This window comes from Nematolebias whitei, chromosome 19 (genome assembly GCF_014905685.2).
Source record: "Nematolebias whitei isolate Nwh7 chromosome 19, NemWhi1, whole genome shotgun sequence".
NCBI classification, from domain to species: domain Eukaryota; kingdom Metazoa; phylum Chordata; class Actinopteri; order Cyprinodontiformes; family Rivulidae; genus Nematolebias; species Nematolebias whitei.
This window is the reverse complement of record NC_056516.1, coordinates 36615356-36641246: the sequence shown is the minus strand read 5'-3', so window position 1 is coordinate 36641246 and position 25891 is coordinate 36615356. Positions and strand designations below refer to the sequence as shown.

The 25891-nt window shown below is 37.9% G+C and overlaps 1 protein-coding gene across 1 annotated transcript in view; it reads left to right on the top strand.

Moving 5' to 3' along the window:
* Nucleotides 1–25891, top strand: part of LOC119426032 — a 56770-nt gene that overhangs the window by 7675 nt on the left and 23204 nt on the right. Inside the window, exons 2-3 of the mRNA XM_037693592.1 lie at nt 9679–9716; nt 22827–22862. Coding sequence (XP_037549520.1) covers nt 9679–9716; nt 22827–22862 — 74 coding nt within the window. The remainder of the gene's footprint in view (nt 1–9678; nt 9717–22826; nt 22863–25891) is intronic.

The window sequence follows — 25891 nt, the reverse complement described above, 5'->3', positions numbered from 1 at the left end:
GATGTGCACGCATGAACACATCAACATTGAAACAGATCAGCAGCAACGTGAAACAGATCAGCAGCAACATGATATGGTTTTACACATTTAGATAGCTGAATAGTGATAAATACATCATTTCTCAATCTTTAGCTTTAAGTGACTCCGTATGAGTGTTTGGTGGTCATACTGTATCCTGCAGTTCACTCAGAAGGTAACATTCTAAGCATTTCGGCCCTGAGACAGAAGAACAAACCATCCACAATGTATGTTGACTTTTGTCCAATCAGGACTAGATTTTTTCCTCAATTTCTCTTAAAATAAAACGTATTTATCGTTATTAGAATTGTTGTTTAATCCTTATCTACAGTGCTTGCAAATAATGGAAATGTCAAACTAAGATTAATTTGTGTTTTTCAGATTTTCTGTAGATAAAATTTAAATACTTTTTGAATGTGAATCAGGTGTGCTTCGGCCTAAAATAAAGAAAGTAATAAATATCTGTTCTACTTTCATGTTCAGTGAATTGGCTCAACGCACAAAGAGACATCACATGTTGCCAACACCGTGTGGTTGCCTGATGGAGTTAAACACTCGGCTCTTGGCTTCATGAAGCGTGGAGTTACAACAGGTCGATTGGCAGGCTGCACTTTTTCTGTCACATTTTCAGATTAAATTCCCCGAGACCTTCTGCTTTGTCGGCAAACAACTCAAACTACTTTGTAAGTGGCAGTAATATCTCCATTCATGATTATCTTCTAGTTTCATAAAAAACAACCACTAAATGTTAGAAAACGGTTTTGGGAGGGTATAAATGAAGTAGCTCAGTGGTCAGTGCCATGGTCTCCTAATCCCGAGGCTGCAGGTTTGAGTCCCGGTTTCATCAGGAAGGGCATCTAGTGTAAAACAACCACCGAATCGTTCACGTGACTACGCTCACTGTGTTGACCCCCTGAAGACGGGAGCAGCCGCAAGAAAAACTAAGTATAATCGCCAAACTTCAAAAAAAAATTCCTGTTGTAAGACATCAGTGAAGTAACAATTGTTCATATCTGTTTAAAAATATATTAGTATTCCTTTTATTGGTATAAAAACCAGATGTTCCATCTGTAGCTGGATTGTTTTGAATTATACACGTGTTCATGAACATGACTAGATCATGCCTCATCATGCCATGCAGCTGATTTGTAATTACAACTAAAAGAACAATCACAGTTAACAGAAACTGCAGCCTTTTAAAAACAAAAGCTTTTTGCAGGTTTATCAATAGAAATGACTCTTTAATTACATCTGAGGTCACACAGGAGGCGGCATTCCCTTTTATCAGCTGCTCTTTTGTATCTGCGACTTCACTGCAGAGTGTTTGGACTCGTGCACAAACACATACAACCTTTTTTTTTTTCAAAGGTTAAAAGCCTCACACACGGAGCCCCGGACCTTAAAGCTTCAAGCTGCGTGTTTCATGGTCAAACAGGCAAACATCACATCACAGACAAAAACCATGCACTCATAATCAGCTTCAGATTAAGTACCAAGTTTTTCTACAATAAATGCAAAATGAGTAGCACAACTCCACTTAGAGAAATTATTCCAACACTTTTTAGGGAATAATTTATCATGGCAGTATTTGTTACATCATGATAGCCTTTTTTGATGAACATTTATTATTTTAAACAAACAGAATGAGAATTTTGGACAGCGGAATGACTATTTGCGTAAATAAACTGTACCAGTATGAACGTGCAGGGGAGAAAGAATCTATGAACGATCTGTGGAGGACGAAGTGAAGGCAAGAGTTAAAGAACTTGAGTTAAAACTCCAGATCTGATCTCTTAAAGTAGAACTGAAACAGAAAATTAATCAACTTCCTGACTGTTTGGAGCTCGCTGCGAACCAGTGTTAGAAATTTAAATATTGTAGTAAAGTTTATTTAAAAAAAATTTGTGCATTTCATCTCGTAGAATTTGTTGTCATATTAGTGGTATTAGAGGATATAAGAAGGTGGGTCCTAAGACTGAGCCTTGTGGTACACCTTTGTGTATCAAGCTAAAACAGTTGCTAAGGCTCTCCAGCTTTTGCTATCTGCTTTTGACATCATCCAGTCAAATTTGTTCGGTCTCAAACTTGTTCTAAACGCCAACAAAACCAAAGGGATGCTATTTTCAAACGGAATCAGTATCAGCAGCTCTTCCTTCGATTTTATCCTGGAATGATGCTCCTATTGCTTTTGTCGATTCCTACAAATATTTGGGTATCTTGGTTGATTTGCATCTCTCTTTTAAGCTCCATGTGGAAAACTTGGTAAATAATCTGAAAGTAAAACTGAGTTTATTTTTCATAGGTAGACCCTGTCAGACTCTGAATGCTAGGAAACGTCATGTAACTCCTACTTTCCTTCCCTTTATTGACTACAGTGACATTATCTATATGAACGATCTTACAAGCACCCTGCAGATGTTGGATGCTGTCTATCATGGTGCGCTAGATTCATAACTGGGTGTAACTACTGTTGCACCCGTTATTCACTGGTTAACTGGTCATCATTAACTTCACGCAGACTCCCTCACTGGTACATTTTCGTTTTTAAATCTCTTCTTGGTCTGCTGCCTTCATACATCTCCTCCTACATGTCTCTGCGTGAGTGCAGCTACAGCGTGCGCTCTCAGGACATAATTACCTGCAGTGTTCCGTCATTGAGGACTGAACTAGACAAAAGGACCGTCTCCTACTCCGTTCCTGTTTCCTGTAATATCTTGCAAAAAGATCTGAAGCTCTTGACCTCTTTGCCACCACTCCCCGCATTCCCGCCTGAAGGTCAAATGAAGGTTGAATGAAAATTAGGATGATGCCATTGATTTCTTTGGCTTCTATTTCTGGTTCTGCAGCTCCTGTTGTACCTCTTAAGCTTTTGATTTATCTGAATTTGCCAGATTTTGTTAGGTTCTTTCTTTAGTATTATCTCATCTAATTTTATTTCCTATATTTTGAAGAGTTTTTTTATTTCTCCCATCTGCTTGTTCCCTTTTTCCTTGTAACTCCAGCAGCGAGCTCCATCAGCTCCGGACATCCAGGGGTGTGCGTTTATGATATAGAGCTACAGTATACGTGTGTGTGTTTGTATGTGTCTCGATGTGTGTGTGGGGGTGTGTTGTGTGAAGTAAATGGCTTCCAGGATCCCCTGGGTTGCATATCAAATGTGTTCACAGAGAGCAGAGTCATGACTAAAGCTGCGCGCCTTTCATTAACGCTGAGAGAGAGGAAGATACACTGAGAGCGTGACTCGCCAACTTTAATAAGTCGGCTGAACTCACTGCTCAGATGGAAATGTTGTCCTTCACCCAAAGAACCGTCTGAGGCCCGACATGCTCAGATACGATGACTCGACCACTGAGTAACTGAAGATCCTTAAATTGATCCTTGATTTACCTCCTGTGAGTTTTTGTACGACTTGTTCCCTGAAACATTTCAGTTAGTTTTAGCTTCTTTCCCTGCTGAGAAATACAATCTCAGATTAACAACGAGAGGTGACACACGTGCGACAAAAACTAAGCTAAAATGATAAATCAGTCTGAAAACTTCCAGTGCATGCCCATGTTTAATAGCTTTTGCATCAGTAGCTCCCTCAGTACTTGAGTCAGATGGACTTGATCTTTGCAGCTCTCGGTACTTTTCCTTTTCACCCATTCTGTTGTAGAGTTTCTGCTGTTTGGGTTCATTATCTTGAGCGATAACTGAGTTTCTACCGAGCTTCAGTTGTCTGACAGATGGCCTCGTATTGACTTTATAATCCTTTCGTCTACAGAGGAGTTCATTGATGGAGGCGCAGAGGTTAGAGAAGACGAGCCTGTGATTGGAAGGCCGCCAGTTCGATTCCCAAACCGACTACATCAAAATGTGGGTGGGAAAAGTGAAGCACCCACACCTGCCTCCACTCTCATTTGCCCCATTCAAGGCCCTTGAGCAAGGCCTTTAACGCCCACCATCTGCTCCCCCGGGCGCCCTAGTTGGCAGCTCTCTGCTCCACACAGAGAGCTGTGGTAGCTCGGTGGTTGCGTCAGGAAGGACATCCGGCGTAAAAACAGTCTTCGTGCGAGTTAGTTTGCTGTGGCTCCCTAAAGAAGGGAGCAGCTGAAAGAAGAAGAAGAAAAGGTCTGCAGAGGTGTTCATGGTCGACTCATTGCTACAAGGTGGTTGCTGCAGAACAAGCCCAAATCATTAGCCCTTCACCACCGTGCTTTATACTTGGTATAAGGTGTTTGTGCTGATATGCATCGCTTGGTTGTCTCCAAATGCTGAAAAGTTTTGTTTTTAAAGAAGAGTTTCTTCTGCAAACCTTCCAAACAAGTCTAAAAAAGTTAAATCTGCTCCTCTGGACATTCAAAAAGCAAAACAAACAAAAAAAATTGTAGAAACGTTTCGTTTTTCATCCGAAAGTCAGACTGAAGAAGTCTTTCGGATGAAAGACGAAACGTTTCTACTTTTTCTTTGACAAGACTGTCAACAAAGAAGAGGGCCGGCAATGGAGGAGGGGGCGTACCAAAGAGACCATCTAATCACAAGCAGAACTGGTTTGTTCCACTTTGGAGGAAGCTTTTGGAGGAAGAATCAGTTTTGTTGTGTGTTTCCTTGACTGATGAAGCCTTCTGGATGGAAGGTGAAACGTTTCAGCACAAAAAAAGAAACTGTCCAGATTACCTGACTGAAAAATGTTGGGTTTCTACTTTTTTTTTTTGTTTGTTTGTTTTGTTTTTTGAATGTCCAGAGGAGCAGACTTAACTTTTTTAGATTTTTCTACCTGGTTCATTGAGCATGCATCAGGATAATTCCAAACAAGGCTTGCCACTTATATGGTCCTGCTATGAACTCAAACTGTAACAGAAATATCTTCAGCTGATATAAAAATTTTACAAAAGCCTGAATTTAGAGAAAACATTATATATAAAAAAAAACAACAACAAAAAAACAAAAACAAGATGTTGTGAAAACCATCTGATATTGAAATTCACTGTGTCGTTCTGAAGATAGAGCGCATGTGAGCAAAGCAGTTCGACGTTTTTTTACAGCGGCTGTATGAAAATATGGACGAATTATCGTATTTTCAACACCATCAACAAGAAGAAGAATGTGAGGCCGCAAAGTTACATCTTCATAAAACTGCTTTTAAAACTATACAACGCAAAACATTTCAGGAAATTCCAATGTTTTAGATAATTTTAAACCAGAGGATAACTCGACATTAGGGCTGAATGATTTAGGAAAATATTCTAATTGCAAATTTTTTTAACCTCAGTATTGCGATTTAATGCGATTATTTTTCAACGTCTTCTTCTCATGTATTTTTCAACGAACACATGCAATAAATCAATTTGTTTCAGTTGTTTTCAGCTCTTCTGCAACTATGTTTCTCCATTTTTTGTGTAGCTTCTGGATAGCAATTTGGCTAAAATGTGTGCGCGTGGGCATTCTGTACCGTTTATCCATTTTGTTAACAAAGCTGTAAACTCAGGCTTAATCACTATATTAATGGGCATCATGTCTTTTGCTATGAACTCCGTTACTGCTCGAGTTATTTCCACGTGCAGTTTCGAATTATGTTCATACAGAGTAATTCCTTTGAACAGTTCGGTCAGTGATCCCTGTCGGCTGGTTCTTTACTTTAAGTTGAAGCACTGCTCGTTGGCATTCTAGCCATGCAACTATCGCATTTGTCTTCTGTCGTGAACCACCTACAGTCTTCACCATGAATGCTTTTCTTTGCTCGTCGACATCCTCTGCATGAAAAGTGAAGTATTTTTAGGTTCTGTCAATTGAATCTCCTCTCTTCAGCGGGGGTGGGAACTGGCAGAGAGCATGAAATCAATGCAGACAGCATCGACGTGGACGTCGGGCCTTTTTGTTGAGAATACTATAATTTACTTTGTGCAAGGTGGACTGATAAGTGACTCCATGCTGCAGTATTGATTTAAGCTGTTAAATCCACTTCAATCTGGCGTTTATCGAAGATGGGATGGAGGAGAAATGGAGTGTTAAAGGAGGAATTTAACTTTTTTATGAGACGTCTTCTAAAGATGGGAGTGTAAAGCTCAGCGTAACTCCAACTTGAAACCGTCTCATATCAAACAGCTCGAACAATTTTCTGCTTAAGCACTCCCATCTCGACTTTGCTGATGTGCAGCAGATGTTGGATTAATTTTAAAGCACTAGAATTTTTTTGGCCCGCCTGCAGTGATTAAGATCCAACCAAAGCAGTTAGGAGGCAGCAGTTCCTACTTGTAGATATTATAGATGTAGGTTATAATTTGCGTTAACAAAGGGGAAGCCTCTCTTTTCACCGGCACTCAAATCTAATAGCCTCCAACATTACTGGCATCTCTGACTCATGCAGGTTGGGACCCCTGTGCCAAGGCACGGCACGGATAATTAATCTAATTTTAGTGCCGCCTCTAAGTGTTGTGCTGGACAGAGATTTCATTTCCACTCACTCTGATGCTGAAATAAAATATGGTGCTTCCAAGGGGAAACAAAAAGAAACATCTGATTTATTAAGAACCACTTGAGACTATTGAGTACATTTAAATGTACTTCAGCCTCCCGTCCATGAGTCACATCCTGCTTTTGTTTGATGCTTCCAGGAAGAACTGTGGAAAACTGAGTCACACTGCGGCAATGACGCCACACAACAAGTGCAATATACGAAGGCAAAACTTTTTGAAAAAGCTCAATTGTTGTTTTATTTTTTTGCTGAAAGTTGTACATCTTGCTCTTCTGCTCAGAGTTAGCATAAACTCTGCAGTCAGTAACACCCAGGCAGGTTAAACCTTTGCAAGCCTGGACGTTTCTGTTGAAATTGGGAAAATTCCTTGGAAGATGGGCGAAACATCTTCAATCAGTCAAGAAAGAAGTCCAGCTGTCTTTTCTTTATACTTTATTTTGCAGACACTAGGGTTATGAACTGACAGTTATAACATGCATGTGATGCTGAAGAGCTAAGTGTCACAAAATCCTCAGTTGTTCATAATAAGTTTCGTAACAACCTGGCATACCATGTTGACATTCATTCATTCAACCTTTATTTAAACAGATAAGTCACATTAAGCCTAAAAGACTCATTTACAAGTGAGAACTGTTTGGATAGACAATAAAAAGTGGCGAAAAAACAAACACATAGGGTTTGGAGACAAAAAAAAAATTCTTAACACACTTTTAACATCTGGTTCAAGGTCAACAGTGTGATAATGAAAAAAAAAATCTCGAACACTAGCACATAATGACGCTGACATTACGCCGGGGATGCAAGGGTGGTGAGCAGTCAGAGACGACACACAGAGGCACTGCAGAGTTCAGATGAAAATCACTCAGTTCAAATAGTTCCCTCTGGAGAGATCCGTACACACTCGGGGGATGTGCCTAGGATGGCCAAGGACGACTCCAAAGAGTCTGAAATGATGACAGAATGTTTATTCAGCTAGGCCCCTTTGAAAAGTCCATGGAAATTCCTCGGTAGGAGTGGAGGGAGGGGGCAGAGCTTCAGGTTTACAAAACTTCCAGGTGGGTTGAGATAAGATGGCCTGTCAAGGCCAGTCAGGGAGCCGAATTCAGAAAAACATGATTGTTTTGGGTACAGGCAGAATTTAATGACAAATACCTTGAGTCTGTGTCGGTCCACTCGGTTCAGAAATGTCCAAATTACATGGCCACACCAATGGACCGTGCCTGAGAATAATCCCCGAGATCTGATCCATCCTGCCAAAAGCATTTGAGTCTGGGTGCTCGAGGCACGAACCAAGCCATCATAAGGCAAGCAGCATGACCGGGTCCAAATTTGCTGCCGACAACTTCCTTGATTGTAGATAAACCAGGAACCAGATGAATCCAAAAAGCAGGAACCAGAGATCATAAATCTAATTTTATATGCGTCCTTAAAATCCACAAATGGCAGCAGAGATAGACACGTCATCAAGTCTTCCAAGTCGATGTGATATCCAGCTGCGTGCGTGCCAACAGGGCAAACCGGCTCACCTAAAGCCCGTCTTCTCTTCGAAGAAATGATATCAATTGTGTTGAGGGACCAACTGAGCAAATCCAAATCCATAGTTATGATTTGGAAGATTTGTAGAAGAGAGGCTCTAAGCAGCTTCACAGACAGGACAGAGCAAAGCAGCGCGGAGAGGGAGAGGAGAATACGTCCGAACTTGGCAAGAGCAAGTGTTGACAGTTATTATAAACAAAATGCTATATTTTTTGGACAATAAGGCACATTAAGAAAAACAAAACAATTGATAAGTCAAACTTTATTCAACTCATTCACAATAACCACATAGCCACATACCTGATTATAAGGCTCACTGTCGATTTTTGAGAAAATTAAAAGGATTTAAAGTTCGCCTTATAGTCCAAAAAAAAATATGGTCTTGAATTTTATAGAAAAGTTGAACAGATAGATCATAGGTTGGATCCAAAGGAGAGCCTGGCCACCCTTTCAGTCACCTCCCACATCTCTCATCCACAGGACGTCACCGACCAGTAAATTAAAAACTCAGTTGTCTCTTTATTATAACAGACCAGGATGACATTTGCATCCCTGCAGACACAGACCTTACCCACGATCAATCTCCTCCATCATTCTACCCTCACTTGTCATCGAGGCCCTGAGATATGTGAAGTCCTCCACTTGAGAAGGCAGCTCACTCCCAACTCAGACTGGTAATACACACTTCCAGCAGCAGACTGTGGCCTCAGACTGAACTTAACAGGAAAACAATATCTGCCAAAAAGCAACGATGGAATCTGAAGCTGAGGAAACTGGAAACCATTTACCAACTGGCCCATAGGTGGGACAGTCCTGGTATTTTCCAACATGTACCAGGAATTAGTCTGAACCAAAATCTCACTCCAGGTTTGTTTTATATAATTTAACAATTCATTCTAATAAATATATGCTTTACCTAATATTTCAATGTGAGAGATTATCTATAGCAAAAGAAGAACTATAAATCTTTTTTATAGTGGTTGCAAAGTAAATGTTAGTTTTGATACGAATAATGTCACCTGCTTGAATAATAAAAAAATAATAATAATTATATATATATATATATATATATATATATATTACAAATGAATAAAAAAGTCCAGGAATAAAGTAATAATTTTATTTTTTAGGCTTTCACAGTGTTACCATAAACTCTGCAGCTGGTGATTTCCAGACATGGATATTTTTTATTTAGTGTTTTCGTTGGACAACACACTCAGGCTCGAGGACATTCTGGAAGAAAAATGAATGTTATCAAATTCTCATTCATGCAACATTTATTTATCCAGGTTAGTCTCATTGAGCCTCGAGGATCATTTCGGTCTTTTCTGCTCCACCTGAACAAACGACTTGTTTTACCTTTGATCACCCTCTGTGCCTTCTGTTTGCTGCAGCTTGGCATTGTTAATTTGTCTACATTTACCTCGCTGCGCGTGCGCACGTGCGTGCACGTGCTCAGTTGTTATTTTCTCTCAGTCAGGATGCATCAGTTCGACACAGTGTTATCGTCCTCCCGTCAGTGTTTCTGCCTCCCCTCCCTCACCCTTTACTCTCGTCTCCTTGCGTCCATGTCCTCTGCTCATAGACCTGTTGCAACAAATGGACATGATAATGAGATTTTCTCATGTTAAATATATTTCTCCCTTTTCTTTGTCTTTCTGTCTATCCAGCAGCCGATGCAGTGCCGGTACGGAAAGATGGGGATCAGGTAAAACGTTTCAGATTTTTCTTTTACATTTTATTTATTTTTCCCTGATCCTGCACCAAACTTTTCATTTCACTGAAAGTTGTTTTGGGAAAAACACAGAAGAAGCAGTTTGCGGTGATACTATCTGAACGGTTCAGAAAGAAGTGTCACCTTGCAGAACTGGATCCTTCTCTTTGTGGCGAGAAACGAGCTTTGTTTTTCCAACTTCCTCATGATGCGAGAGGCGAGCTCTCAACTTTGGAAAACTTTCCCAGATCTTGAGCTTTGAAAACAACAAAAAAGCAAAAACGGAGCTCTACAATGCGAGGAACATACTTTTGTTCATGAATGTTTTCTTCTGAACTTTTCATGCATCTGAGCCTTTAAGAGCTCGCTAACATCAAAGTGCATGTGATGAAGCGCTACACTTGAAATGTTCAGCATTAAAATATTTAACTGAAGTGGTGACAAAAAAATACAAAAGCTGGTTTTAAAATGAGAAAACAAGGAGGAAAGTAAGCAGCAGCAGAGCTTTGCAGAATTTATTTCTCCACCTAAGGTTAGAATTTATCATCTGCCGATTGTTTTAGAATCAAAAGTCACGTAGTCTGGTCAATGCACTGTGTGCTGCAAAGAAGCCTTCACAAACCGGCTTCAAAATCTGAATATAACAGTTTGAGGCAGTGCGCTGTTCACGCTTAAAATGATCAGCATTAAAATATTTGTTCATAAATAAGTAGAAAATTCAAGTATTAGGGTCCACATATAGGAGGAGATATTTATATTTTCCCGTCTCTTCTGAAAACCGTGAGCCACAGAGCTTCTTCGTTGCTCATTTATCACAGCTTCTGCAGCAAAAAGTTCTTGATGACTGAAAAAAAAATCAACACGTTACAAGAGATTGGTAAAAAATAATTTCAAACTATTTACTAAACCTCAAAATCTGCAGTTCTGGGCCCGTAAAAGAAGTCGACAGAACAAAATTTAACTAATACCAACACAAGAACCTAAAGCACTAACTGGCCCGCTAATTCTTCTTCGTCGTCTTCTTCTTTGATTTTCTTGGCGGTTGGCAAACAGCTTGTTGGTGCATTACCGTCACCTTCTGGATTGGAGTGTGAACCAGAATTAAACCCTAACCTATATTCTCCTGAAAAGTTCTGATTTTACAAGAAAATGAAAAAAGGCCCTATTTAAAATGTGATTTGAATTTAAGCGAAGCAACTCAACTAAATTAAATTGGACTTTTTGCTCATGAAATCGATTTTGAAGAATAACTATGACATTTTATACAATCTATAAGTACATGTTCTACTGCCTCTTGTGATCGGCCACATTCACAAACTCCTGTAGGAGGTTTTCCTATTGTTTTTAGATTCTAATTTAAATATGTAAGGCCAAATCTAAGTCTTGATAAAATATCTTCTTCCCTCCTCCTCCTCCTTGATGTTTCCCTCATCCTACCCACACTTTTTTCAATAGAATAAAAACGTCTCCTTTCTGCTCCTTGTTCCATTCCTCCTGCCATTTCTTATTCATTTCTTCCTTTACATTTTATTTCTGATTTGCTGTATGAGACTGATAAAGAAATGTCTATCTTTTTAGTGGCTTCTTTAGCAAATTTATCTGCAAGTTCATTACCTAAAACCCCTATATGAGCCGGGATCCAAATTAATCGTACAAAAACTCCTGAACCTTTAATTCTATACAGTGTTTGTAAAATTTTGCTTTATATAATTCTTCTTCTTCTTCTCGTCTTTTTATGGCGGTTGACAAACAACTTTTAGGTGCATTACCGCCACCTTCTGGATTGGAGTATGGACCAGATGTTATACCACTCTATACTATTTTACACGTTATATCATTTGTAAATTACTTATTCTTCTCAAATATCTAAATATGCCGGTAAAAATTATATTCCCTGATGATCTTTGCAGCAATTCCTTTATCTCTAACTTACTGTTATTTTTATTTAAATCACTAATGGTCTGTTAATTGAAACACGGGAGACTTTATAAAGTGGCTGATTAGACCATTCTGACACACTAGAGGAGGGGGGTGGGGACACATTAAATAGACTAAATTACAAGTAACATTAGCAAAAAACAAACAAACATCACTGATCAAAGTAGTGCTAAATTGTAATTAATCCATTTACAACAATGAATTTAATCTCGACAAAGATGTAAAAATTAAATTATAATATTTAACGTCTCCCTCTGCTGACATACAACGTGGTACAGTCCATTTAGACTGATGAGTAGATGTGATGCAGCTGGGGCTGTTTTCAGGGAGGGGCAGGACAACTTCAGCAGCGTCTCCACAGGAACTGACAACTCAGAGAAACAAAAGTTAAATCACTGCAAAGGACAACTAAACTGCAACAAGACTTGAAACTACATAAATATATAAATTATCAGTTATTGAACTTAAGTTATTTAAACTTGTGCATATTTACAATCAGCAAAAAACACAATACCAAATTTATTACCTCAACCTTTGTTTACTGTGTGGCTGCAGGTACTGTCGTCACTAAAATATTGCTCTAAAATAAATGGAAATTAAGTTCTCGCATTAATGATCAATTTATTGGATTTGGTCTCTAAATCGAGGACGAGGAAAAGGAGACAGCTGTAGCTGCACTCATAGCTGGGATAATGGCAGAGGCCCCAGCAGCAGCCGAAACACACAATTTTTCCAGGATTTACCAAAGATTTTGTGACAGGCAGAATATACAAGTTTTTTTTAAATATTACTAATAAATTTAGGATACTGGTTTATAATGTGACACAAACACAGTTTTCTGTGTAGATAAACTTTCTTCCTGCATCTGCGGCCTCCTGGATCATTTTGAACCAAGGGCAGCAGCAGGGTCGACAGAAATTCAGAATACAACCATGTGGGGTACAGACACCATAATGGAGGTCTTTTACTGACTGAATGACTTTGTTCAGTCATGACTCTCTGTCTGTGGAGGAGCAAACTGGTTTCTGATTGGAAATAAAAGACCCAATTCAACACTGGCCCTGAACTGACCCTGGAATCAGTTTGGTCAAACAACTGGGCATTTAATTCTTTATCAGAATGAAAATAACTCAAGCAAAAAAAATCATGTTTTTACTTATTTATCTGACTTTTTAAAATGAGCCAGTGTTGCTTAGTTTATCAGATTAGGTCTAAAAGGTTAAAGCATTTTATTTACTCTAGAACTCACTATTTAATTTAATAGCAGGAACCGCTTGGCTTGGGTACACGGACTGAACTCAGTTCTGACCTATTAACCCTGCCCATTCCCCCAGAATGGACAAATCTGAAGAAATGATGTTTCCACCCCAGATAAAACCACCTATTAAACTTTTCCCTGTGGAGGAATGGACAGGGTTAATAGGTCAGATGTTACCGGTACTTCCTTTCCACATCATAGAAGACATAGCCTTTCAGTTTTGGATCAGTGCACCTGAACTCTTACCAACTTACAGATGAGACAGCTAACATTTCCTTTCCCCCTTGCAGTAGAATATGTTCAACATTACCTGACCTCAATTCAAAGAATTATTCGTATTACTGCTGATCAATGAGCTGAAGGCAAAACGCCCTGGAAGTCAGGGATGTCTGTGAAGCTCAGCAAACTTCAGAAAGTCACTCAAATATTTACCATGGTGGAGTCCTGGTGACCAAGCACGTGCAATAAAACCAAAATGTCTCCATTTCAGCTGTTATTTGTTTTATTTATGTATCTTTTTTTATTATCTGTCCAGAAAATGCAACATCAGATCATAATAAAATAATAAAATAAAGTTTAAATTCAACTTTGCCCAGAAACTTTTATTAGTTCAACGCTTGCTGCCACTCAGAACCTTTCTGGCCACATTTGGAAGGCGATGCACATTTTCTCATAAAATACATAATCATATTAATCCCTTTTAATTAGTGGAGGTGTTAATGGTAATCTGTCTGCATGTGTGAGCTGTGTGAGAGGCAGCTTGTCCTGCATGTCCCAATAGATGTGAGCAGGATAACCATGTCCACATAGATAATGGACGTTTGATAGAATTGTAACATTAAGCTGGTAGATTCCACCTCACTCACATAGTCAATAATTTGTATGAAACACATTGTTCTGCAGTACAGAAACAATAATCATCAGCATCTGTGAGGGATTGTTTGGTGAATGTAGTGAAAAGTGCATAATGGAACAGAAGGTACATTTGGTCTGTCGGTTGTTTTCTTTCACAATACACATCATCAGATCCTGTGAAAGACTTTTACCAAGAGTTATATTTTTCAATTTGGCTCAGAAGACAGTTGAAGGTTTATTGTGCATACATTTTATGAGTTTCATAAAGCTGGAGCACTAATGAAGACGGTTTAGTTTTCCTGTGTGACTAATTATGACCTAGGAACAGCTGGGCACTATATGGGTTCTTGCAGTTGGAAGGGTACATGTCAATAACTGAGTGATGCATTTAGAGGCTAGAGCATTTAAGGTTTTGAAAGTGTGGTGTATTATTTTTAAATCAATACATCAGTATTGATACTAGGAGCAAATTTATGGACACAACATGAGGCTTTTAGTCACACTAATGAGACTATCTGCAGCATTTTGAACCAAGAAGAGATCACAAATGGAGCCCTGATTGATACCTACATGAAATCCATTACAGTTTTCAAACTGAGAAAAAAAAAAGTGTTTCAGGCTGAGAAAGAAACAAGACTCAACAATGTATTTGACCAGAGCATCTAGAATGAAATGTTATTCCAGGACTTGTAGAAGCCTGTGGCGATGTTTGATAAACTGTCAAGTCTGGGACCTTGATGACTAAAATAATTCTAGGGAATTCTAGGAAACTAGGTTCTAGGGACCCCACCCAAATAAATAAATGCATTTGATTTAAAACTGAAAAATCCAGGGTGATCCAGTTATTAATGTCAGAAAGCTGTAACAATAGCAAGCTCGTTGGAACCTGATGTTTTTATTTATTTGAACAAATAAAGATTGAATAAAAAATAATTATTTAATTATTTTTGCCATGAACAGTTGAGTGTCATCTGTGCTTTTGATAATGAATACTGTGGCGCTGATTACGCAGGTCTTGAAGAAGAATGACTATTGCAAATAGAAAGGGACCAAAGACTCATCCCTGAGGCACACCAAAAACTCCAGCTAGTGGGGTTGCATAATTGTTAGAACAAACAGCAAAAATTCTGTTAAGCAAATATGAAGATAATAAATTCAAAGATAAGTTCTTATTTCTGACCTATGTCTCTGGTGTTACAAACGCTTAAATGTAAAATCATTAATATTCAGTAATCTCCTTTATTTTCACCATTAGCAGATAATTATTATAACATGCATGGTTGTCAGAAAAAATATCGCTCCCAGAAACATTTTTATTGTTTATAAGTTATAGCAATTTGAACATTTTTAAATATATATTTAAGGATAAATAATAATAATAAAAAAAACACTTTGAAGAACAAAATAAATTGTAAAATAACAAATGTGATTTCACAAAATCCTTCCTTAAATAGTAAAGGACAGTTGACCTCAAAGCTGGGCTTGGGATCTCACTGTGGGACACAAACCAATAAGTTGGTGGTCATGAACTGTCTGGCTATAACTGTCACAAATGATAAAAAAAAAACAGTCAAATAAAAATATGTATAATATGAGTTTAAGCAGTTTGTGTTGTCATTATGTCCTTATTCATTCACATTTTTAACAGTGTTAATGAAGTTCAACTAATGATATTTTAATGTGCAAGACTTTATTTTCGGGGTCAGAAGCTAAAAGGTTTGGGGACCGTTAGCCCAGAGGAGACAAAATATTATATTTTATATTTTACAAAGCAACTTGTATGTAAGCCAGAAGAACAGAACAAAGCTGAACCCCGAATACGACCGATTCAAGATGGATGGTCGATGACACTGACACCTAAAACACTCATATTAATCAAACTTGGTGCTCTGTGCATGACAGCGCGCTCGTGCACGACTTGGTGTGAAGGTGTTTCTTTGTTGATGGCCTCTTATCAAGGCCACAGAGCTGCTCTCCCCAGGGCTCAAACCATTACTGGGCCATGTATCACTTCTCAGCTGGGGACTCTGGAGAGAGACAGAGAAGAGGAAAGAATAACACAAAGGGACGGCGCAAACACACTTTTCTTATTGTTTCTTTCATAATAAAGGGATTTTTTTTTTGTTCCGTGCTCATTTTGTCTCCAAAAAATGTGCTTGAAAGCTACAAAAACTTTGACTGCTATAATTATTTAACACAGTAATCTGATTAAAGTTAAATAATAAAGCAAAGTATAACCCCATTTACTAAAAGCCATGTGGCTTTCTGCCTCCGCCTTAAAAAATAGTCTCGTGTTTAATCCTCCTGCTGTCAAGACAAACCTTAAATTGCAATAGACGTTTCAATTTTGGCGTCCGCATTGGCGTTTAGTGGCTTCAGTAGCAGAATTGTTTGATCAAGCGTTGTCTGTGTCAAGCGCTGATCCAGTAGCAGCCTTCAAGTTGTTTCTTTCCACAAACGCGCCTCCTCTTTGTAATTTATAGACCTGCAGAGAAGGAAAGGCCAGCAGGTGGAGGGAGATTTGACAGAGGCGATCAGAGACGCGATTCAGACTCTGAGAGGGCTCAGGCCCAGGTGTGACGAACAAAACCCTACGGACTGAGTGACAACATAAACCCAACACAAACTCAAATATAAAATTATGAATAAAAAACTCTAGAAGCTAGGAAAATGTACTGACACACTCAGAAATCTAATCCTGGGATATAACTAGTGAGAATGCAAATATACGTAGTGCATCATGCAAACTATTGTGTGATCTTGTGTAGTTTAATAACTATTGGAGTGTGTGTTTTTTTATGACTCACATGTTGTATGACAACATACACAGTTTTACTTATTGCATATTGGACTGAGTCAAAGTAATTTTTTGTTGATTAAGGATGATTAGCTGTGGTGGCCATCTTGAAATGGATTCACTCCATAAATGAATGACTTGTAAATGTACATTCAAATAGTAATTTCTAAATATTTCAATAGCATTAGTGGTTCATGAAACATTTCTATGATTCTCTATACAGTAGTCCCTCGTTCATCGCGGGGATCCGTACCCTGAAGACCCGCGATAAGTGAAAAAAAAACGAAGCAGGAATAGTAATACAAGTAGTAAGTATATATATATATATATATATATATATATATATATATATATAAAGGTGTTTTAAACTCTTCCCACACGCTCGCAATATTCTAAACAATATTTCTAAACTCTAAAAGCTGAACAGAATGTCATGATTTCAGCTCCCTGCCTCCTCTGCTCTTTGTCACCTGCAAGCACTCTTGGCCACGCCCACTTCTATGCTCTGCTCGCTGAACAGCTGATCAGCTGCAGCAGGAAGTTTATCCTACAGTATGGGCTGCACAAATGTGCAGAAGATGCAAAATAATTGGAAATAATTTATTCTAAATAAAAATTCCATGCCGATCGTGTGGCTCATCCATCAGTTAGCCAATTGTGTGTCATGTCCAATCTTATTTTGAAAAACCGCGATAGAGCGAGTCTGCGATAAAAGAAACCGCAAAGTTGTGAGGGACTACTGCAATATATGAACTAAAAAGGAAGATGCAGGTAAAGATAATGGATGGATGGATGGATGGATAAGGTTGGTGCCCAAACTTACTGGCAACAATGTTCTGCAGGAGTCTCCCCCTGCTGGTTGTTAGATAAAATACACATTAAAGTAATTTATCTATTGGCTTCTTTTTTCAGACCTGGAGGCTACATTTGTATTGCATTTACTCTGTGAGCAACAACCGGGATTCCAGGATGAAATTTCTCTTGACAAATGTTTTTATTTTGATCTGATTATCTTAGACTTAGTCTGCTTTTTAGGATACAAAGTCATGTGGTCGCTACTTTATATAATATGGCATTACTGAACGGCTATTTCTTTAAAACCTTGTTTCACCGGTGGTTGATATATGGTCTACAGAAAGATAAAACCACATCGTATATCACAGTTATTTTTTTATATAACATGTCAAAGAATTAGAAATATAAATACTACCAATAAGACAGTGATTAACAAAGAAACAATTTGTAAAAATGCAAAGTTTAATTGTGATTACTGTCATATATTTAATGCAAATTGCTTGTAGTTGCAACCTTTATGTTTTAGATTTAATATTTTAGCATCTGATGTATGCAACTGACCCGAAAAGGAAGAAACAAGCAAAAAGGATGGATGGATGCAGCTGTGTCAATGTGTACATAATTCAGTTTAGCAAGCATAGCACAGAAAAATTGCTAAATTTCTGAATGACTTAGGAATTACAGATTAGCTTGCTGCTGTGCATATGAGTTTTCCCTCAGATGCTTTCCTTTCTATATCCTTAGACTTTCTGCTTTTTTCAGAGCTGCAGGTATAGCTCTGAAATGCCAGTTTGCACCTCATCAAACACAAGAAAGTCCTTTTCCAAAATACAAACCAGTGAATTTTTGTTGTTTTCCTCTAAAATGGAGCTAAATCACATGGAACGTGATGTATGAGCTCATTCTGCTGGACTCTTGTTGCACTTCAGATGTGAGGAAAACATCCACACGGCGTATCAGTAACTAGAAGGAGCATTAGCTGCAACATCAGCCCATTTGTGGTTCCACTAAATATCTAATCAATACGGAGGGATTAAACCAGATCTTTGGGAGGATATACAGCCTCCATTTCACAACAAGCTAACTCAAAGGAAGGAGAGATCGGATTTACTTTCAGTCCAACTAAAGATTAAGTTCATCTCGTTCAGTGTTTTATTTCCTTCCGTTGTCATATTGATGTTTTCAGATTATTTTTTTGAGAAGTGCAATAAGACAATCAGCCATTCAGTGTCTTTAATTTTTACAGCGTTCATAATAGTAGGCCTCACTTTGATGTTCTTATTTGAAATGAAATAAAATTTAAAATGTTTTTTTATTTTATAAAATTAACTTGATTTTACATGTAGTTCAAATCTTAAGATATCTGCTTTTGTTGTGCACATTGCCTCTTGGCTGCAAGCTTTATGAGCAGGGGGTAAAGGAGCGATTGTGCACGTTTTACATATTTACATCAAAGGATTTATGTGCAAATCCACATGTTGTGACATCGTCCTTGGACTTAGCTTAAACCAGATTTCTCCTCATGATAAATAAGTATATTTAAAAGCTCTGAAACACGCTGTAATTTATTTGTTCACGTCTGTGAATAACACAGTGTCCTTGAACCCTCTTTGTTTTTGCGTTAAGTGAATAATTTAAAAGTTAATTGCAGCCGTTTTCTGCATCGCAGCAAAGAACGAGAACAATTTCTCTGCAGAAGTTAACGGGGTCGTTGATCAACAGCAGCGGAGATTTTTGGAAATCAAACTTCATTCTGCTGCTACGAGACCCATTAAATAAATTAAAATATTTTAAGCAGTTTTGATGGACGACACTAAAACTTTTTTATAAGTTCACAAAAACTGTGTCTCTGACTAAACTGGTTCGCCTCTTCAGATTTGCAGAGTAATAAGTTGTAGAGATGGATTTTTGCCACACTTGTCAATGAATTGGATGGTTTTACAGGAAGAATAAATATTTTCATATTCATTATTAAAAACAAATTAGTGCTGGTGATGTCAGACATTCAAATTCTCTGTATAAATAGCTCAAATCTAGACAATAACAGATAAAAAATAGGATTTTGGTAAAAGTACCGTATTTCCCGGCGTATAAGTCGCAGGCTATTTTGCACAAATTAGTCAGTCCTGCAACTTATACGCCAAAGTGATTTATAAACATTTTATTTTCATAGTCATAACACAATTTTTGACTGACGCTTTAAATACTGACCATAAAAATTGAACATTAAATAAATGCATAATAAACACAACAGGTCAACAGTGATGCATAATAAATGTGACTTCTGTTTGATTTTCCTCTTCGTGATGCTTTTTTTTTTTTTTGACTGATGTGACTTATACGCCAAAAAATATGGTATTTCATTTTTTGTGAATTTATTATATTTATAAGTTTATTCATAAAAAAACAATTCAATATACAATAAGAAATACAATCACAAATAAAATGAAAGGCAGCAGAAAGAAGACAAAAATCTTATAATATCTGCCCCTTTTTACCAAAACATTAATTCAAACAATAATAATCTTTAAAATAACAATTTCAAAGGCTTTCTTCTGTTTTTAAATACAAAAACAAGAATCCAGAGTGCTTATCTGTTGCATGACAATTCTAATAAATAATTTCTAGTAACTTAAATAAAATCCCAGTTTGTGTGTGTGTGTGTTTGTTGACTAAGCAAGCTATTCAAAATTAAAAAGTTCAGTTTTATTGTGAGAGTGAAAATACAGGTCTCCCCATCCAAGCCTGTGAGCTTTACAGTTCCTATTTTTAATATTCTGTAAAGTTATAGGATAAAGACATAAAATGATACAGATGTGGACAGTTTCCATCCGAGTCTTAAAGATCCAGTTTGGAGCTAAAATAATGGTTCTGATCCGCTGGCAGGTGGAGGCTGCTGGTGAAAACAGAAATATCTGCGAACAGTTGAAGTTTTATCACCACCACTCCGTTACCACTCCTTCCTCTACTTCAGAGTTGGTTGTTTTTTCTCCCTCACAGTTTTATGTCTGCAGTTACAGATAATCTAACCAAGTGTTGACATCTGATTAAGACAATCATCTCACTCCTTTTAAAACCAACACTTCTCTAAAACACATCGTATCCAACTCAAGCCGTGCAGAACCTAACATGAATAAAAAAAAAGCAAAAACTTTCTTCTTCTTCTTTTGGCTTTTCCTTCTCCAGGGGTTTCCACATTGAGTCATCCTCCTCCATGTCCTCTCTAACTGCATCCATTATTTAAATTTAATTCAGTTGATTTCTATTGTTCAAAGTCACCACAGAAGTCATCTCAGAGCACTGTACAAAAACGTGCACATACAGCCAGTTAGTAAAAGTTATCTATTTAAGGATTGCGTTGAATCTTCACTTCATCACAGTCTCCCATCCTGAGCGAGCACAAAGGAGACAGTGGGAAGGAAAAACTCCCTTTTAACAGGAAGAAACCTCCATTAGAACCAGGCTCAGGACGAACGGCCATCTGCTTCTAATGGCTTGAGGGAACAGGAAGGAGAAACAGACAAACACAGAACGACGGGTCCAGGTGTACTTTCTATAGGAAGAAAGACAAAAAACAAAACAAATAAAAGAAAAACAGATGTTAAATAAATTACAAAAACAAACAGAGTAGAGCAAATAAAGACGGCAGCAGAGTGAAGAAATGTGGTCAATTTGTCCTCCAGCAGTCTAAGCCTATAGCAGCATAAGTAAGGGATAGCTCAGGAAACCAAAGCCAACCCTAACAGACTATAGGATTTATCAAAAATTAAAGTCTTAAAACTGGACGATGTGTCAGCCTCACAGACAGAAATTATAAGTTGGTTCCACAAGAGAGGAGCCTGATAACTAGAAGCCCTGCCTCCAATTCCGCTTTTGTAAACTCTAGGAACCCCAAGTAAACCTGCAGTCTAAGAGTGAAGTGCTCTGTTAGGAAAATATGGACCAATAAGATCTGTAATATAATATGGAGCTAGGTTGTTGAGTGCTTTATAGATTAGAAGTAAGATCTTTAATTCTGACAGGGAGCCAATGGAGAGAAGCTAAAACTGGAGATACGATCTCTCCCACTAACTCCAGTTAAGACTCTGGCAGCAGCATTTTGGATTAACTGAAGACGTTTAAAGAAATATTTGGACACCCAGATAATAATTGCAATAGTTCAGTCTTGATGTGACAAATGCATGAACCAATTTTTCAGCATCACTTTTGGACTAGATGTTTCTAACTTTAGTGATATTACGCACTCATCCATAGATCTCCTTGTCTTTTTCTGGCAGCTGCATTTCTAACATCCTTCTACCAGTATACCCACTGTCCCTCCTCTGGACATGTCCAAACCATCTCAGTGTGTCCTCTCTAACTTTATCTCCCAGTTGTTCAACCTGTGCTGTACCTCCGATGATCTCATTCCTAATCTTATCCATTCTTGTCAATCTTAAGGAGAACCTCAACATCTTCATGCCCTAACCTAATGTGATAACAAAAAGAAGCGAAAACCCAGGACCTAACACGCCGAAAGCAAAAGCCTAACGCGCCCGAAGGAACATTAACTTTACTTGAAGTCTCAACACATCAGGGTCCTTTTAGTGAAGACGTGTTGGCTTTTCAAATGTGGTAGAAAGCTTACTGTGCCTGAGGGAAAATAATCCTTTGACAGCCGTAACATCCTCAGGTGAAGCTGCTTTTATTTTGTTTTTGTGCTGATAATTATACACAGCAGCTAATACGTATGCGTGTGCATATATTTTACATGTTCATGTTTATGAGAACACAAAGCAAATGCTGTTTAGGTTTGGCTGCACATTAAATTTGCAGTTGCCCTTGGTAATGTGCTTACTACTGAATGGTATCCATTGGTTACCTAAACAGTGTGGAAACAAGAGGGATGGTGCGGCTGACAACATGCAAACACATTTTTATCACTCCTCCTGCTGCCTTTTCTGTCCTCCATCTCTCTGTCGCAGTTCACTGACTGATATAAAACTATAAAATCCGACTTCTAGTACCTCACATAGTGCAGTTTACTGGCTTATTTCCCAGGCTGCAAGATTTACACTAAATGAATCTTCCGAAGACATGAACGTGAAAGAATGGTCTTGCCTCAGGCTTGAAGCTTGAACAATGTAAACTGTTTTAGTCATGCAACAGTAAAAGCACTGAAAGAGAGAAACAAGTTGTGTTTCATTGCATCCGTAACTGAATTTAAATAAACTATTTTGCTGCCAGAATGTTAATGGATGCTTCAAGATTGCGTTGGTGCACATTCTGAAAATTGCACACACTCTCATATCCAAAACATGAAAGCTAAGATTACTTTAATCCCAGACTAAAAGCAGTTTATGTGTAATAAGCACCACTTTCCCTCTTTTGAATGTCCTTGTTCTCTTCTTTCCTTTCCTACATCCCACTGACTGTCTCCCTGTGTTTTTCTCCTTCCTCTCCGTCCTCCCCTCTTCCCTAGCATGGCCGTGCCGAGTTTTCCTGGGAAGGAATCAATGTAAGTCTCCTTGTTTGAATGTCTCTACCTCCTGCTCACATCTATCCCTGTCATTTTGCCCTCCATCCCTCACCGATTTACCCGAGTTGGAGCTTTCGGTACATAAGTTGTCATCCCGCTTGTTTATCCGTCCACCTCTTGCTGCCACTCTTTCTCTCCTGCTTATCTCTTTCTGCCACTGCCTCTCGCTCTTATCCCCAGGTTATTCCTTTTCTACCTGTAAATTCTCAGCCATCTGCCTCCTCTGCTAATCTACTGTACTGCAAGCTACACATATACAGAGAGAGTCACAGATAACGGGCTGTAATAAGCTTATCCTATCTGTGGCTGAAGCTTCAGCCCCAGTTTTTAACTGAGAGCAGGACATGATGACGTGCATCTCCAACAAACTGTTTGATTTATTTACACATGAAAACATTTTCATCGCCTCAAACATGAAAGTATCCAGATGCATGCTCAATAATCCAGGTAGAAAAATCTAACAAATTAAAGTCAGGTCCTATAAACAGATCAGATTGAGGAGCTGCACTAAACTCAGTCTTATAAATAGCACCTGGCATAGTGGATCAACAGTTTGCTGCTGGCAGCCAAAACCAGCTGTTCACATGATCAAGGAGGACCAACAGCATAAGATCTGATCGTTAGTGCCCCCTGATGGCCGCTTGCTATTCACAGAGGGCTCTCGTTCCTCTGGAGGGCTCCTGTTCTTCTCAAACTAACTTGGATTGACAGAGGAGTGAAGGAGGCCATCTTTGTGGAAAGAAACCGTCCATCATTAAACGGGGCGGAGGCCTCCGTGTTCAACTTCCCCCCTCTTACAATGCTATTATTGCTAGTATCACTCAGCTCTCTGTGAATAGCAAGCGGACATCAACAGTGGTGGCTAAGTACAGTAACGATGTACGAGTACTTCGTTACTGTACTTAAGTACAAAATAGTCCATGCTCTCAAATCCAGGTATACAATCCAACTATTTTCAGTCAGGTCATCTGGACAATTTTTTGTACTTAAGTACATTTTTCATGTATCTGTACTTTACTTAAGTAGAGTTAAACATGGGTACTTTTTGTTTTTACTCCACTAGATTTTATATTAAGTATCTGTACTTTCTACTACACTACATTTCTATAATGTGTTACAAGTTACATTCACGTTGCGTTTTTTTGATTTGTTTGTTAGTTTGAAAGTAACCAATGGTGAGAGAGGAGTCGGTCCACTGAATCACTGCAAAGTGGGCAGGTAACATTAGACCCACCTTCAAGAAGAGCTGGGCCATTGATGTGTATTCTAGTATATACATCATTGAGCTGGGCGCACCCACAGCACCACTAACACACCCAAACTGGATTCCACTGTGGGGAGTCAGCCAGAGGATATGCACCAACCTTGGCCTTATTGAAAGACTATTGAAAGATTATTGAAAGACTATTGAAAGACTATTAAAAGATAATTGAAAGACTATTGAAAGACTATTGAAAGATTATTGAAAGACTATTGAAAGACTATTGAAAGACTATTAAAAGATTATTGAAAGACTATTGAAAGACTATTGAAAGATTATTGAAAGACTATTGAAAGACTATTGAAAGACTATTAAAAGATAATTGAAAGACTATTGAAAGACTAATGAAAGACTATTGAAAGACAATTGAAAGACTATTGAAAGACTATTGAAAGACTATTAAAAGATTATTGAAAGACTATTGAAAGACTATTGAAAGATTATTGAAAGACTATTGAAAGGCCTATTAAAAGATAATTGAAAGATTATTGAAAGACTATTGAAAGGCTATTAAAAGATAATTGAAAGACTATTGAAAGACTATTGAAAGATTATTGAAAGACTATTGAAAGACTATTGCAAGATTATTGAAAGACTATTAAAAGATTATTGAAAGACTATTGAAAGACTATTAAAAGATTATTGAAATACTATTGAAAGACTATTAAAAGATTATTGAAAGACTATTGAAAAATTATTGAAAGAATATTGAAAGACTATCCAGTACAGCAGGACAGATTCTCTCTCCCAGAAGAGACAGACTGGACTCAAAACACGTTGAAAACCAACTTCTTTTGAACTTGAACAAGAAATTCTTGCTGCAATATTAAAATGTGTCAGTTCATGGGATGTTAGGAGACAAGAGATGTGTCCAAATGTCTCGACACTCAGGTCCACGTTTTGAAAATGGTGTCAGGAAGTTAAAATATCGTTCACTGTTGACCCATTACAAGTTTGACTAGACAGTATTTTAACTAGAGTTGATGACAAACTGGAGTTGAAATGATCAGATATTCTTTGTCAGGTCTAATGTTCTTTTTTCAGGCAGAAAACTTTTACTTAAATGTTTTAACTGCAGTTAAAATGACACATTGGTTTTGCTTTGTGTTAAATAAAAACTTTCAAACGTAAAATCATTCCTCTTTCTTATTTTGCTTAATGACATTTAACTCTGCAGGTCATCCCTGAAATTCTAACGCACAGAATCACAAGACCAAGTGTGAACAGTGTCACACAATAAAAACATGTATTATCTGCAGCATTGTTCATTAAAACAACACTATTCATGTATTACAGAAAACATACATACGGTAGACACACAATGATATTGTCGACCACTGCATTAGGTAATACATTCAGCAAGTACTTTTACTTTTAATACTTTAAGTAATTTTAAAAGCAAGTACTTACTTTTATTTAAGTAAAAACATTAATGTGGTACTTCTACTTTTACTAGAGTACATTTTTGTCTGTTTACTTGTACTTTTGAGTACTTTCTCCACCACTGGCCATCAGGGCACTAACGATCGGTCGTCAGGCTGATGGCCTCCTTTATCATGTGAGCAGCTGGTTTTGGTTGTCACCAGCAAACTGTTGATCCACTATGAGAAGGTGCTATTTATAAGACTGAGTTTAATGCAGCTCCTCAGACTGAAAAAGTCTTTTCAACAAGTTTTTTGGAATCTGTCCAGAGGACCTGACTTAACTTTGTTAGATCAAACATGAAATCTAAAAAAGTTAAATCTGG